This window comes from Balaenoptera acutorostrata, chromosome 20 (genome assembly GCF_949987535.1).
Source record: "Balaenoptera acutorostrata chromosome 20, mBalAcu1.1, whole genome shotgun sequence".
Lineage (NCBI taxonomy): Eukaryota > Metazoa > Chordata > Mammalia > Artiodactyla > Balaenopteridae > Balaenoptera > Balaenoptera acutorostrata.
This window is the reverse complement of record NC_080083.1, coordinates 24,030,058-24,042,545: the sequence shown is the minus strand read 5'-3', so window position 1 is coordinate 24,042,545 and position 12,488 is coordinate 24,030,058. Positions and strand designations below refer to the sequence as shown.

The window sequence follows — 12,488 nt, the reverse complement described above, 5'->3', positions numbered from 1 at the left end:
CTCAAAAAAATTAAGTCACTCACCCAAGATGCAAAATCTAAGTGGCAGACCTGTGACTCAAACCTAGATCCCCTGATCCAAATTAGATGTTCTTTCTACCTGGTCAACTACTTCACATTCCCTTCTGAAAAGAAATCAGTGACGACCCCTCCATGCTGAAGCTGTGGCAATTAAAAGCTATGAAGTAATTATTTTGCCTATACAACTCCCTGGATCCTGAGGCATCCAATAGCCTCCTGGACTTTAACAAACTATAATTGCCTTTCTCTGGGCATCCACGGTGCTCCAGGGTAAAGTAAGGAGGTTGGACTATAAGAATTCTGAGATCCCTTACAGCTCTACTCTTCAGTGAAACGGAGGATTTCTTGAGTTCTGCTGACAGTGGGGAGAGAATTATCCCAGGGGTGAGCGTTTAACTAAAAAAAAAGTACTCAGAGCTCTGGAGCTAAGCTAAACAAAGAGTTAACACAGAGAGAGACTGGGAGAGGGAGAAGGAGGGAGCCATAGGTGGTTTAGCAAAACTCACACCGTCTCAGACATCCAGCCGGTCTGAAGAAGCCAAGTCCAATGTGGCTTGTGGTTACCTGGCCGGCTGTTTTTACTCAAGCAGAGGAATCAGGGCCACCTCACCATGGAAGCCCAATGGCTTGGCCCACTATTTTAAACATAGTTTGTGGTCTATACCAGGATAGACTGAACAAGTCTGTGTTCTCCAAGGGATTAAGACTGGATGTAACATGTGCTTATCCCAATGGCAGTGATGGGGACAAGTGAAGAGACATTGGGCAACATCAACATTAGACACAAATTTTTGCTAAAAATATCCTCTGCAAGGCCTCAGGGAGAAGTCTGCAACATACAAACAATGCCTAGTGAATTGTTAGCCATGACAGGCTAGGCAGAAGCTGCCATTCAAGAAGAAACCAAATGATAAGGAACGGAATGGAATTCCCCATCTGTTCACACACCTGCCCACAAAGGGAATCATTGAGAAAAAGAGAAGAAATAAGCAAGAGCTTCTGTTCTGTTACGAGTGTCAGTCCTAGGCTGCACACATTTTAAAAATAACACAGCTTTACTGAGATATAATTCACCTACCATACATTCTATCCATTTAAAGGGTACAATTCAACAGCTGATAGTATATTCATAGAACGTGTAACCATCTATTTTAGAACAGTTTAATTACTTCAAAAACAAACCCTGTACCTCTTAGCCATCACCTCCCAAACTCCCCATCCCCTAGCCCCAGGCGACAAGGAATCTACTTTCTGTCTCTCTAGATTGGCCTATTCTGGACATCTCATATAAATGGAACCATACAATCGGTGGTCCTTTGTGACTGGCTTCTTTCAGTCACAAATGTTTTCAAGGTTCATTTATGTTGTAGCATAGATAAGAACTTCATTCCTTTTTATGGCTGAATAATAACCCATTGTATGGACATACTACATTATGTTTATCCATTAATCTGTTCATGACACTTGGGTTGTTTCCTCTTTTAGCTATTGTGAATATAGTGTACAAGCATCTGTTTGAGTTCCTGCTTTCAAGTACTTTGGGTATATCCATTAATCAGTGGATAGACAGTTGTTTCTACTTCTTGGCTATTAATGATTATTAATTACTACTTGAGATTAGTGTTGCCATGAACATTTGTGTACAAATTTCCATTTCTGTTGGTTTCATTCTCTTTCATTTCATTCTCTTTTACCTAGGTGTGATATTGCTGGATCATATGGCAACTCTATGCTTAAAAATCTGAGGAACTGCCAGATAGTTTGCCAAAGAAGCTGCACCATTTTACATTCCCAAGGGCAGTTCCAATTTCTCTACATCCTCATCAACACTTATTATCTTTCTGATTACAGCCATGCTAGTGGCTGCAGAGTGGTATCTCATTGTGGGTTTTAAAAAAATTATTTATTTATTTATTTATTTATTTATGACTGTGTTGGGTCTTCGCTGCTGCGTGTGGACTTTCTCTACAAGCAGCGAGCAGGGGCTACTCTTCGTTGTGGTGCACGGGCTTCTCATTGCGGTGGCTTCTCTTCTTGTGGAGCACGGGCTCTAGGCGCACAGGCTGCAGTAGTTGTGGCATGTGGGCTTGGTAGTTGTGGCATGCGGGCTCAGTAGTTGCGGCTCAGGGGCTTAGTTGCTCCAAGGCATGTGGGCTCTTCCCAGACCAGGGATCAAACTTGGGTCCCCTGCATTGGCAGGTGGATTCTTAACCACTGTGCCACCAGGGAAGTCCTCATTGTGGTTTTGAGTTGTGTTTCCCTGATGGTTAATAATGTTGAGCATCTTTTCACATGATTATTGGCCATTTGTATATCCTTTTTGGAGACCTGTCTATTCAGATCCTTTGCCCATTGTTATATTGGGTTATCTGTCATTTTATTGTCGAGTTGTAATAGTTATTTACATTGTATAAATAAAAGTTCCTTTTTGGATATATGATTTGCAAAAATTTTCTCGTATTCTGTGGGTTGTCTTTCAACTTTGTGATACTGTCCTTCAAAGCACAAAAGTTTTTAATTCTGATGAGGTCCAGCTTATCTATTTTTTATTATGTTTCTGCTTTTGGTATCATATCTAAGAAACCATTGCCTAATCCAAGGTCACAAAGATTTACACCAATGTCTTCTAAGAGTTTTACGGCTTCAGCTCTTGTATTTAAGTCTTTGATCCATTTTGAGTTAAGTTTTGTATATGACATAAGGTAGGGGTACAACTTCATTCTTTTGAATGTGAACCTGTAACAGTCCCATCACCATTTGTTGAAAAGACTATTCTTTTCCCAAAGAATTGTCTTGGCACCCTTGTTGAAAATCAGTTGACCATAAATGAGGGTTTATTTCTAGGCTCTCAATTCTATTCCATTGATCTATGGGTCTATCTTTATGCCAGTACTACAATGCTTTGATTACTGTAACTTAGCAGTAAATTCTGAAATTGGGAAGTTGATGCCTATAACTTTGTTCTTCTTTTTCAAAATTGTTTTGACTATTCTGCATCCTTTGAATTTATATATGAATTTTAGGACCAGCTTGTTGATTTCTGCAAAATCAGTTGGGATTTTTAAAGGGGCTTACTCGAATACATAGATCAATTTGGGGAATACTGTCATCTTAACAACATTGTCTTCCAGTCAGTAACATAAGATGTCTTTCCATTTACTTAGGCCTTCTGTAATTTCTTTCAACACTTTGTAGTTTTCAGAGTATAAAGTTTATACTTCCTTTGTTAAATTTATTCCTAAATATTTTAATCTTTTCGGTGCTATTGTAAGTGGAATTGTTTTCTTAGTTTCATTTTCGATTTGCTCATTACTACTGTATAGACATACAAGGTCTGGTCCCTACAATGAGACCCTTATTCTATACCAGTGGTTCTGCTTCTATGATCAAAACCTATTTATGTTATTATAAACAGTACCACTCTGTGTGGGATGTTGAACGTTTGTCGGGACTGGGGTATACGGGAGCTCTCTGTACTGTCCACTCAATTTTTCTGTGAACCTAAAACGGCTCTAAAAAATTGTCTATTAAAAAAAAATTACAATTTTTAAAGGATAAATACTGCGTGATTTTACTTACATGAGGTAGGTAAAGTAGTCAAACTCGGAAACAGAAAGTAGAATGTGGTTACCAGGGGCCGGGGATAAGGGGAAAATGGGGAGTTGTTCAATGGGTAAAGAGTTACAGTTTTGCAAGATGAAAATTTCCAGAGATCCGTTGTACAACAATATGCATAAAGTCAATACTACTGTACTATACACTTAAAAACAGTTAAATTGGGGGGGGGGCGGAAATTGGATGAAGGTGGTCAAAAGGTACAAACTTCCAGTTATAAGATAAGTAAGTACTGGGGATGTAACGTATAACGTGATTAGTATAATGAACACTGCTGTATGTTATATGTGAAAGTTAAGAGAGTAAATTCTGAGTTTTCATCACAAGGAAAAAAGATTTTTTTGTTTTTCTATTATTTTGTATCCATATGAGATGATGGATATTTACTAAACTTGTGGTAATAATTTCATGAGGTACGTAAATCAAATCATTATGCTGTATATCTTACACTTATACAGTGCTGTACGTCAATGATATCTCAATAAAACGAAGAAAAGAGGGGAAAAAACTTTAACGGTTAAAATGGAAATTTTTATGTTATATATATATATATTTTTTAACCACGCACACAAAAATAATTTGAATCTGGTAAAGGGAAAGCAAAAGAAAACTTTAAAATGTGGTGGGGGGAGAGGGTTGGTGGTGGAGATACTATCATTTACTATATAATTCTGTCTTTCCATCTAGAATGAGGATATACCTTGAAGATAGAGTTCATGGCTTATTTCCATGTCTGAGTAGTCAAGATTACCTTTAGTTAGGAAAAGTACTGAATGAATGAATGAATAAATAAATGCAGAACAGGCAGGGATGGAACAAGTAAAGGTGTAAACAGTGCCCAAAGTCATAAATGACTGGGGAGACTGACTCTTGAGTGAGTGACAAAAGATCTGCGGCCTGTGGGACATCTACAAGTGAGTAATGGTTTCTCTCCAGGCACAAAATGTAGGACATGATATTAAATATTCAAGAGATACATGACCTAGTTTTTTGGGGGGCTGGGGGTATTGGGTTTTCAGTGAGCTCTGAGCATACACAGACCTATGTAGGACAGGTCCGTGGACACAGAGAGAACAAAGCAAAGGGGAGCAGTCTTTTAACCCCGTGGTCATGTTTCAGGTCAAGCAGTCCTCTTACATAACCCTTCCTGGCTATGCTCTGGAAAATTCCATGTTTTACCTCCTTGCCACCTCCCTCTTTGAACTCAGAATCAGACTGTAAGCCTGTGGGCATCCCATGCTTCTTGCCAAGGATAATACGTTTTGGCAGCATGGCATTCATTCATTTATTCACTCACTCACTCACCCACCCACCAACCACGGCTAAGATAATTCCTACCATTGTAGCTGTTGGTCAGGCCCCTGAATACTTTTGAGGGACTGGTCAATCTCTTGTTTAAGTTTCCAAAGAAATAAAAGCCTTGACATCACTACTTATTATCTCTGAAGCTACCAACCACCGTGGAAATTTAAAAACTAACTTTCCTATCCTAGTAGAGATGAGACAAGAAGAAAAGAACCTTACTCTTGGAATTCTGGCTTTATAAAGAAAATATGGAATGTCCCCATTTGAATGCATCCCTGGCGGGAGATAGTTAATCTCTGGCAATGGACGATATGCGTGTGTGAGGACACTGTTTATTCTAGACTTTCTGCAATTTACAAACTGAAACAAATAATGGTGGAGACATTTGCAACTATGGGAAAAAGGGTGTTTACAAAGTGGGAGAAAATAGACTAAATAGGCTTCGATTACAGAAAATTTCTAACACGGCAAGGGATGGACTCCATAACGACAGAAGGTACAAAGGGTTAGGAGTCATACTTGTTGCAGCAAGTATGTCAGTTTCAGAAATGAGCATCTACATGCAAGGTCATGGTGGTAAACCCTGGGGACACCAGACAGGAAAATTTTCCTAGGCCTCTTGTTTTATCTCTCCAGCCTTAGATAGAGCTTCTCAAATACCAGGTCTTAGTTTAGTGTTAAATCATTCAAGCTCAAGGGGCTTCTCACACTTTCCTTTGGAAACTAATTCTCCTTTCCTAAATCTTTCCTTAAATGGCATTGCTCACAGCAAGTCTCCTTGTGAGAAGCCTGCAACAGAGAAGATCTCCTTTCAAAATTCACACACCGGTCATTTTCTTTGTCCACTTAGGCTTAGGTCTCTCTGTCTCTCTCTTTTTAAAAGCCATCTGTCTCCTTTGCCTATTGCACTGCTTCTATTTTTAGCACGAATGTCATATCTAACTCCCCAAATACTAGAGTAAAAATGAGGTCCAACTCCAAAGCACAATCCCTAATTTGCTATCCTGGTTGTTACAGAAGTGTTCATATGAAAAACATCAAATTGCTTGTTAATGATCAAAAGGGGTCTGCCTAGAATAGAGAAATTTTAATGAAAGTGAGGACAAGTTTCCCCCATGTAGAAACTGATGTTGACTACATGGGCTTTCAAATGGATTTCATGCCTTTATAAAAACAATAATCAAACAGCAATTCATTAGAGATGAGGAAGGGAAACAGTTTAGTATCCATACTGGTTTTCACAAGAAAAAGACACTTATCTGTTATGGGGGGAAAGAATAACTATTTTCCAGCTCAGTTAGCAAGAGAAGGTGTAAGTTCACAAGTGCATATTATAAAAATATAGTCGAAGTTTTTTTAGGATAAAGGGAAGGACCATGGTCATTTGCTCTTTTTTTTTTTTTTTTTTTTTAAATTTTTTTTAATGATACTCTTGTCTGCTTACATTCTTTTTATTTATTTATGTATGTATGGCTGTGTTGGGTCTTCGTTTCTGTGCGAGAGCTTTCTCTAGTTGTGGCAAACGGGGGCCACTCTTCATCGCGGTGCGCGGGCCTCTCACTATCGCGGCCTCTCGTTGCCGAACACAGGCTCCAGACGCGCAGGCTCAGTAATTGTGGCTCACGGGCCGAGTTGCTCCGCGGCATGTGGGATCCTCCCAGACCAGGGCTCGAACCCACGTCCCCCGCATTGGCAGGCAGACTCTCAACCACTGCGCCACCAGGGAAGCCCATGCTCTTTTTTATATAAAGCTCAAGGCAGCAGCATACACCCAAACACTGGGAAATATACCACTTGATGGAAAAAAAAAAAAAAAAGAATGATGATTTTATGCAGTGAGATTCTGAAGTTCATTTCTTTATCAAATGAGCTTGTTTCACTAAGTTTGGTTGTGACTTGGCAATTCTTACTTAAAGTCAACATGAATTTGAGCCAAGAAAAGATTGTAGAAACCAGGCCCACGGAAGCAGAAATTTGGTCTAGAATATTTTCCAAGGAAAATATTGATTGGACATTTTTCTTCCTTGTACAAAAGGAAAAAGAATGGAACAATTATTGAATATTATGTATCAGGTCCTATGCTATATTATATACAGTATCTCATTTAATCCTCAAAATAGCCCAGTGAAATAACAAATGTTAAGTTGCTCTACGAAGTTACACAGCTAATTTAACAAAAAAAAAAGTGGAATGGAACCCAGGGCTGTCTGCCACCAAAAACTAGATCCCTCTACAAGGTGGTTTCTTTCGTATTTCTAATAGCCCTTTTATATTTTTTAAAACCTGACCATAACTCACCATGTAGCTCTCTCTCCCTCCTTTTGATTCAGATTTTTAAGTGTTTTAAAAGATATAAAATATTACAGATATAGCTGAAATCTCTGTGTCCCTTAACCCAGTCCCATTTCTCCTTCTATCCCAGTATCATACTATTCTTATTCCTCTGCAGTGTTTTTTTCCCCAACATGTTTTTAAGATTTATCTATGTTGCTACATATAGCTTTAGTTCATTCATTTTTACTCTATATAATGAACATATCATGATTTTTTAAAAGATCCATTCTTTTGCTCATCTGCAATGAACATTATTGTAGGAGTCTTCTTTTACATGAATCAGAACTTTCCCTGGATTACATACCTAGGGATGGAACTGTAGGATCCTAGAAATAATAATGATAATAACTGATACTTAGTGCTTATTTTGTGCCAAACATTGTTCTAAGTGGCTTATATATATTAAGTCATTTAATTTTCACAATAACCTTACGAGGATTCTGTTATTATCTCTACTTTACAGACAGGAAGTAGTTTGACTCTAGAATCTATGCAACTTTACTAGACGTTGCCTAGTCTAATCATTACCTTCTAAAATGATTACATCAATTCATACTTCCACCATCAGTGTATGAGTTTCCACATCCTTGCCAACACTTCTGGTCAGTTTTTTAATTTCTGCTATCCAAATATGAAGTACTAAATGTTTCCTATACGGGTAACCATTTGTCCTGGCACAACTGACTCACTAGTGCATCTTACAGCACTGATTTGTAGTGGTATCTCTATCATATTTCAAGTTTCCACACACATGTGGATTCTGTTCTACTGTTTGCCTCTGTAACGATACCATTCTGCCTTAATTATTATAGTTTATAATACATTTTAATATCTGGTAGGACAGAAATTAATTGAGATTCTAATGAAAATCATAATAGTCTGTTGTTCTCCAAAATTGTTCTTTTATGATTTCAACCCTTTGGTCTTCGCGTGAAGTTCAACAACACCTTGAAAATTTTTATGGAAAGAAATCTGTGCTGGATGTTCTGATTGCTCCTTCAGATCCCCTTTCTACCCTTCACCTTGCTCCATCCCCATGAGGGTGTCCTCCCGATGGACAGCATCAACTGGGTCCCTTCATCCTGGATTCAGCCACTGAGAGTCAATGACAGAAGAATGAAGAGCAAGAAGGAAAACAGATCAAGGTATTTTCCCCCACTGGCTTTCTTGCCACGGGGCCCAATTAGCAGTGGCTGTTCCTCTACCCAAGGCCTGGTAGATTTCTCCTAGATCTACAGTTACAGCACTCTCTGGGGTCTGACAACTGCTCCACCTCTTGCTGTTTCAGGCACAGGGATGCTAAAGACTTCTTGTCTTTGATAGCTTAGGATGCTTCACCTTCCTCTGTTGGTTTCTTGGTTGTCCAGACCTTTGTAAATAAGCCCTTCATTGCCTCTCTTCAGTAAAGACTCTGGTGTGTACCATTGGTTTCCTGCCAGGCCTTTGACTGATTTAAAATCTATTATGACTTTGATTAAAATTTCATTTAATTTGTCAATTAATTTGAGGATAATGGACTTTTATATACTGAGTCTTCTTATCCATGAACATGTTATACCCATTTATTTAGGTCTTCTTTCATCCCTTCAATTTCCTTTTATAAATTTTCTGGAAACATTCTGCATATCTTTTCTAAGGATTAGTCCTAGCTTCTTTGTGCTTCACTGCTTTGGCAAAAAGGGTTGTTTCTTTAATTGGTTATTGCTGGCCTGTAGCAACACCATCAATTTCTGTATCCAGCAACAATTCTAATAGTTTGTTGATTCTCCTGGATTTTCTATGCAGCAAATCCTATCATCTGCAAATAAGGTCAGCTATGTCTCTTTCTTTCCAAATCTTACATTTCTTATTGCTTGTTCTTACTTCATTGCATTGGCTAGTACTTCCATACAATGCTGAATAGAAACGGTGTTAATAGGCATCCTTGTCTCATCTCTCTTAGCTCTCTCTTCACTGAGTAAAACCACCATTAATCCTAAAGCTATGCCTCCCTGCTTCCATTTGCCTTTAAATAATTATATTCAAATTAAATAAGTCATATTAGCCAAAAAGTCATGTGACTACCATATGCCCTGGAGCATATGATGTAACATTCTAATATAGAAATGAGAAGCCTTGACAGTCGCAGTCTACACTGAAATAGTGTTATGTGAGTTGTGAGCCTTGGCTTGGGTATAGCTAATTTAAACAATAGGGTTCAACCAATTCCTTTATAAGCCACCATCAATTCATATACTAGAAATTGCAGAGATGATCACACCAAACATCACATGATTTACCATGTTAGCTTTTGAAACTGGGGGGAAAACATGCAGAAAAGAAATAAACAGAAACAAACAGCTCTCTCTTTTTTAATGAATGTAATAACAGAAGAGTAATGAGGTTGGAAAACAGATGTGGACAAAAGAAAAGCCCATGCTACAGTGTGGCCCACACAATCTGGAAAGGAATGATAAAAAAAAAAAAAACTTTACAAGCTGTTTTGAGTCTTGAATTAAAAGGAGTAATCAAGCAAGGCTGACTTATAAAGGGTCAGAGGGTAGCATCCTGCAGCAGAGAATAAGCAGAACTCCTTTTCCTGAGCCGTCCCCTGCCCAGCTGAGCCCAGGAAGGAGGATTTTCCCGTGTAGCAGCCTCTCTGAACATATTCTCGATTCCGGGTTTAATAACTGCCATCTAACCTCTTTCCTCTGCCCACCCACTCCCCAGGGAGGTACTTCCCTAATGGGTTGGCCCTTTTCAGTCTGGTTTTAGTCTCTGGCTCTTTATATTCTGAACGGGGACACCTCAGTCTCTTTCTATGACTTCCAGGCAAATTGTGTCAAATTAGATAAATGTGTTTGATGCTGGTTTGGGAGCTCTCATTCTGATTTCTTCCCATACCCTGTTCACCACGTTTGCCTCCTAGAGTCAATTAGAATGTGTATAATCAAAGAATTCCAACTCAAATAGAGGGTTTTTTTAAAAAACAAAACAAAACTTTAACAGTATACATATAGTAAAGCAATATCAAGAGGCAGATGCAGCATATTGATAAAAGGAAGATAAAGCCTTATCCTGTTTCCAAGGAGATTAACCACACGAAGATAATTTTTTTTTCTGCTCCTATGGACACTGTTATTAACGGTGTTTTATGGCAGAATTGTCAGACGCTCATCAGTCTACCAAACTATGTTAGTCTGTACAAAGCGTCTCTCAAAATGGTCCTGTGAGAAAGCAGTCTGCTGCAGTTGTCTGACTGGGCCTCTGAAAGCTTTCAAACTCAGCTACTGAAGTCCAGCCAGCATCTAATTTTACCCGTGAGTTCCAGGAGAGAGGAAAGCTGGTGGGAAGATTACAGAGTTCCTTGAAGCTCTGACCTACAACAGGAAGAGAGTTGTCAGCCTTCATGTCTCTCACCCTAAATCCCAAGGCAAACAACAGTGGCAGGGCGTTTTATAACACGTTCCCATTGTAAAATTGCATATTTCAGAAACACGATGCTGGCTCCCTCATTTTCCATAGACCTCGTGTCAGTATAAATAGATGACCTTCAAAGGAATATTTTTACTTAAGCTTTTCAATTTGAATTTTTCTAGTGTACTTGGGCTTCTCTGGGTTTTCTTACAAAACGGTGGACATCTACTGCTTTGGAATTGGCTAATGCCCTTACACATTCAAGTCTGATCACTACATTAACGTCCCGGGAATTTCTGGTAATGTTAGTGTGAAAGGCCACAGCGATTTCAGAGTTTCAGGGGCATTTTGAGCTTTTTGTAAACAGAGTGGAAAAATGGGGCTTTGAAGTTAAGTCTCGGCTTCTGCATTTAGTAATTTGACCGAGTTACCTAACTTCCCCAATACGTATCTGTAAAATGGGTGTAATGATACCTTCCTTAAAAGGTTGTTTGGGGGACTCGTGACAATCAAGGTTAAGCAACCTGCCCAGTGCTTAAGTCACACAGTTCAATAAACGGTAGCTACTGCCAATCCAAAGCGATAGACGGCAAATCCACAGTTATCTACAGTAAAGATGGCACAGGGCGACACCTCCTAAGGAAAAAGATGACCTCAGGTGCCCCTAAGAGCACGTGGGGATCAGCCAACAGGAGAGCAGAAGTGATAGCCAGTGTCTGGTGTCAGGGAGATCTCCAGTATGATTGTCCCGGGCCAGTAATGGACAGCTGCCTGCTCCAGGACCCTGGGAAAGAACATGAGCCTCTTCTTGCTGGTAGGCTGATGAAAGGGAACGAAACAAGAGAACCAGCTCCCATGGGTAGAAAACTTAAATGGCTTCATTAAAATTCTTACGCTGACAACTTGTCTTCTGGAGCAGCAGTTCACACACTAGCCAGTAACCTAAGGATGGACCACGACTTCGGCCACCCTCAGCGTCTCCAGAGTTAAACAGATGATCTGATGTTCTCAGCTTCTGTGGACAGGAACTGACAACGGCTATGCTATTAAAGTCAGAGCAAAGCACAAACCATACCGGAACACTGACCATAACTCTGGGTCGTTATCTGGCTGAATTTCAGTGTTCTCAAATTCTACGTGCCCTTGAGAAGAAGAGATATTAACACAGATTAGTTCTGTGAGTTCTGCTTACTGCCTCCAGCCTCTTCCAATGTAAATAAAAAGTAAAGATCGTACTACTGTTAACTAAGCAACTACAAAGTGCCAAGGTACTACTGCTAATCTACCCCCATACCACTCTTCTGTCTGCTAGAAAGAAACATTTTAGAAGGGGCTCAGCTACCAGAAATCTTCTTCAGTATCTGATAGAGAATAACAGGGTTACTTCTGACATTCAAATAAGCTGTTTAGGAGAGAAGGGCAGTGTATACTTAGACCCTTGGGTTTAAGAAGGAAACATCCTTTAATCAGAAATGAAATAAGAATCCCCAAGAGCTCAAGGCTTGCTGCAACATCTGTCAGTTTAGAATGGATTAATAAAATTAAGAGGGACGGTAAAATCTTATCTAGAGGGAATTACGAATACAAATCCATATGCTGGAAGGGGACGGAAGAGTCAGTTAATACTCAGCTAGTGTTCTGTGATTCTCTCACAGAGTAACACTTGGCTTCCCAAATAAACTAAAGAGAGTGTATACCAGTCCTTGTTACATTAGATGAGCCAACTAAAATTATTATCAGTAAATCCCCTGTTTAGAAAATCATGGCAGAAAGGGTGAGCAGCAGAAAAGGCTACGAGGAGGAATGGTATTTGATCTA

General features: G+C 39.3%; 1 protein-coding gene across 5 annotated transcripts in view; it reads right to left on the bottom strand.

Moving 5' to 3' along the window:
- BCAS3 (BCAS3 microtubule associated cell migration factor) overlaps positions 1-12,488 on the bottom strand; it is a 577,971-nt gene that overhangs the window by 100,864 nt on the left and 464,619 nt on the right. Inside the window, exon 24 of one of the 5 annotated variants that reach the window (XM_057536262.1) lies at positions 10,455-10,633. The exons of the other annotated variants lie outside the window; for them this stretch is intronic. Coding sequence (XP_057392245.1) covers positions 10,470-10,633 — 164 coding nt within the window. The 3' untranslated portion in view covers positions 10,455-10,469. Of the gene's footprint in view, positions 1-10,454; positions 10,634-12,488 lie in introns of those variants that run through there. 5 annotated transcript variants of the gene reach the window in all.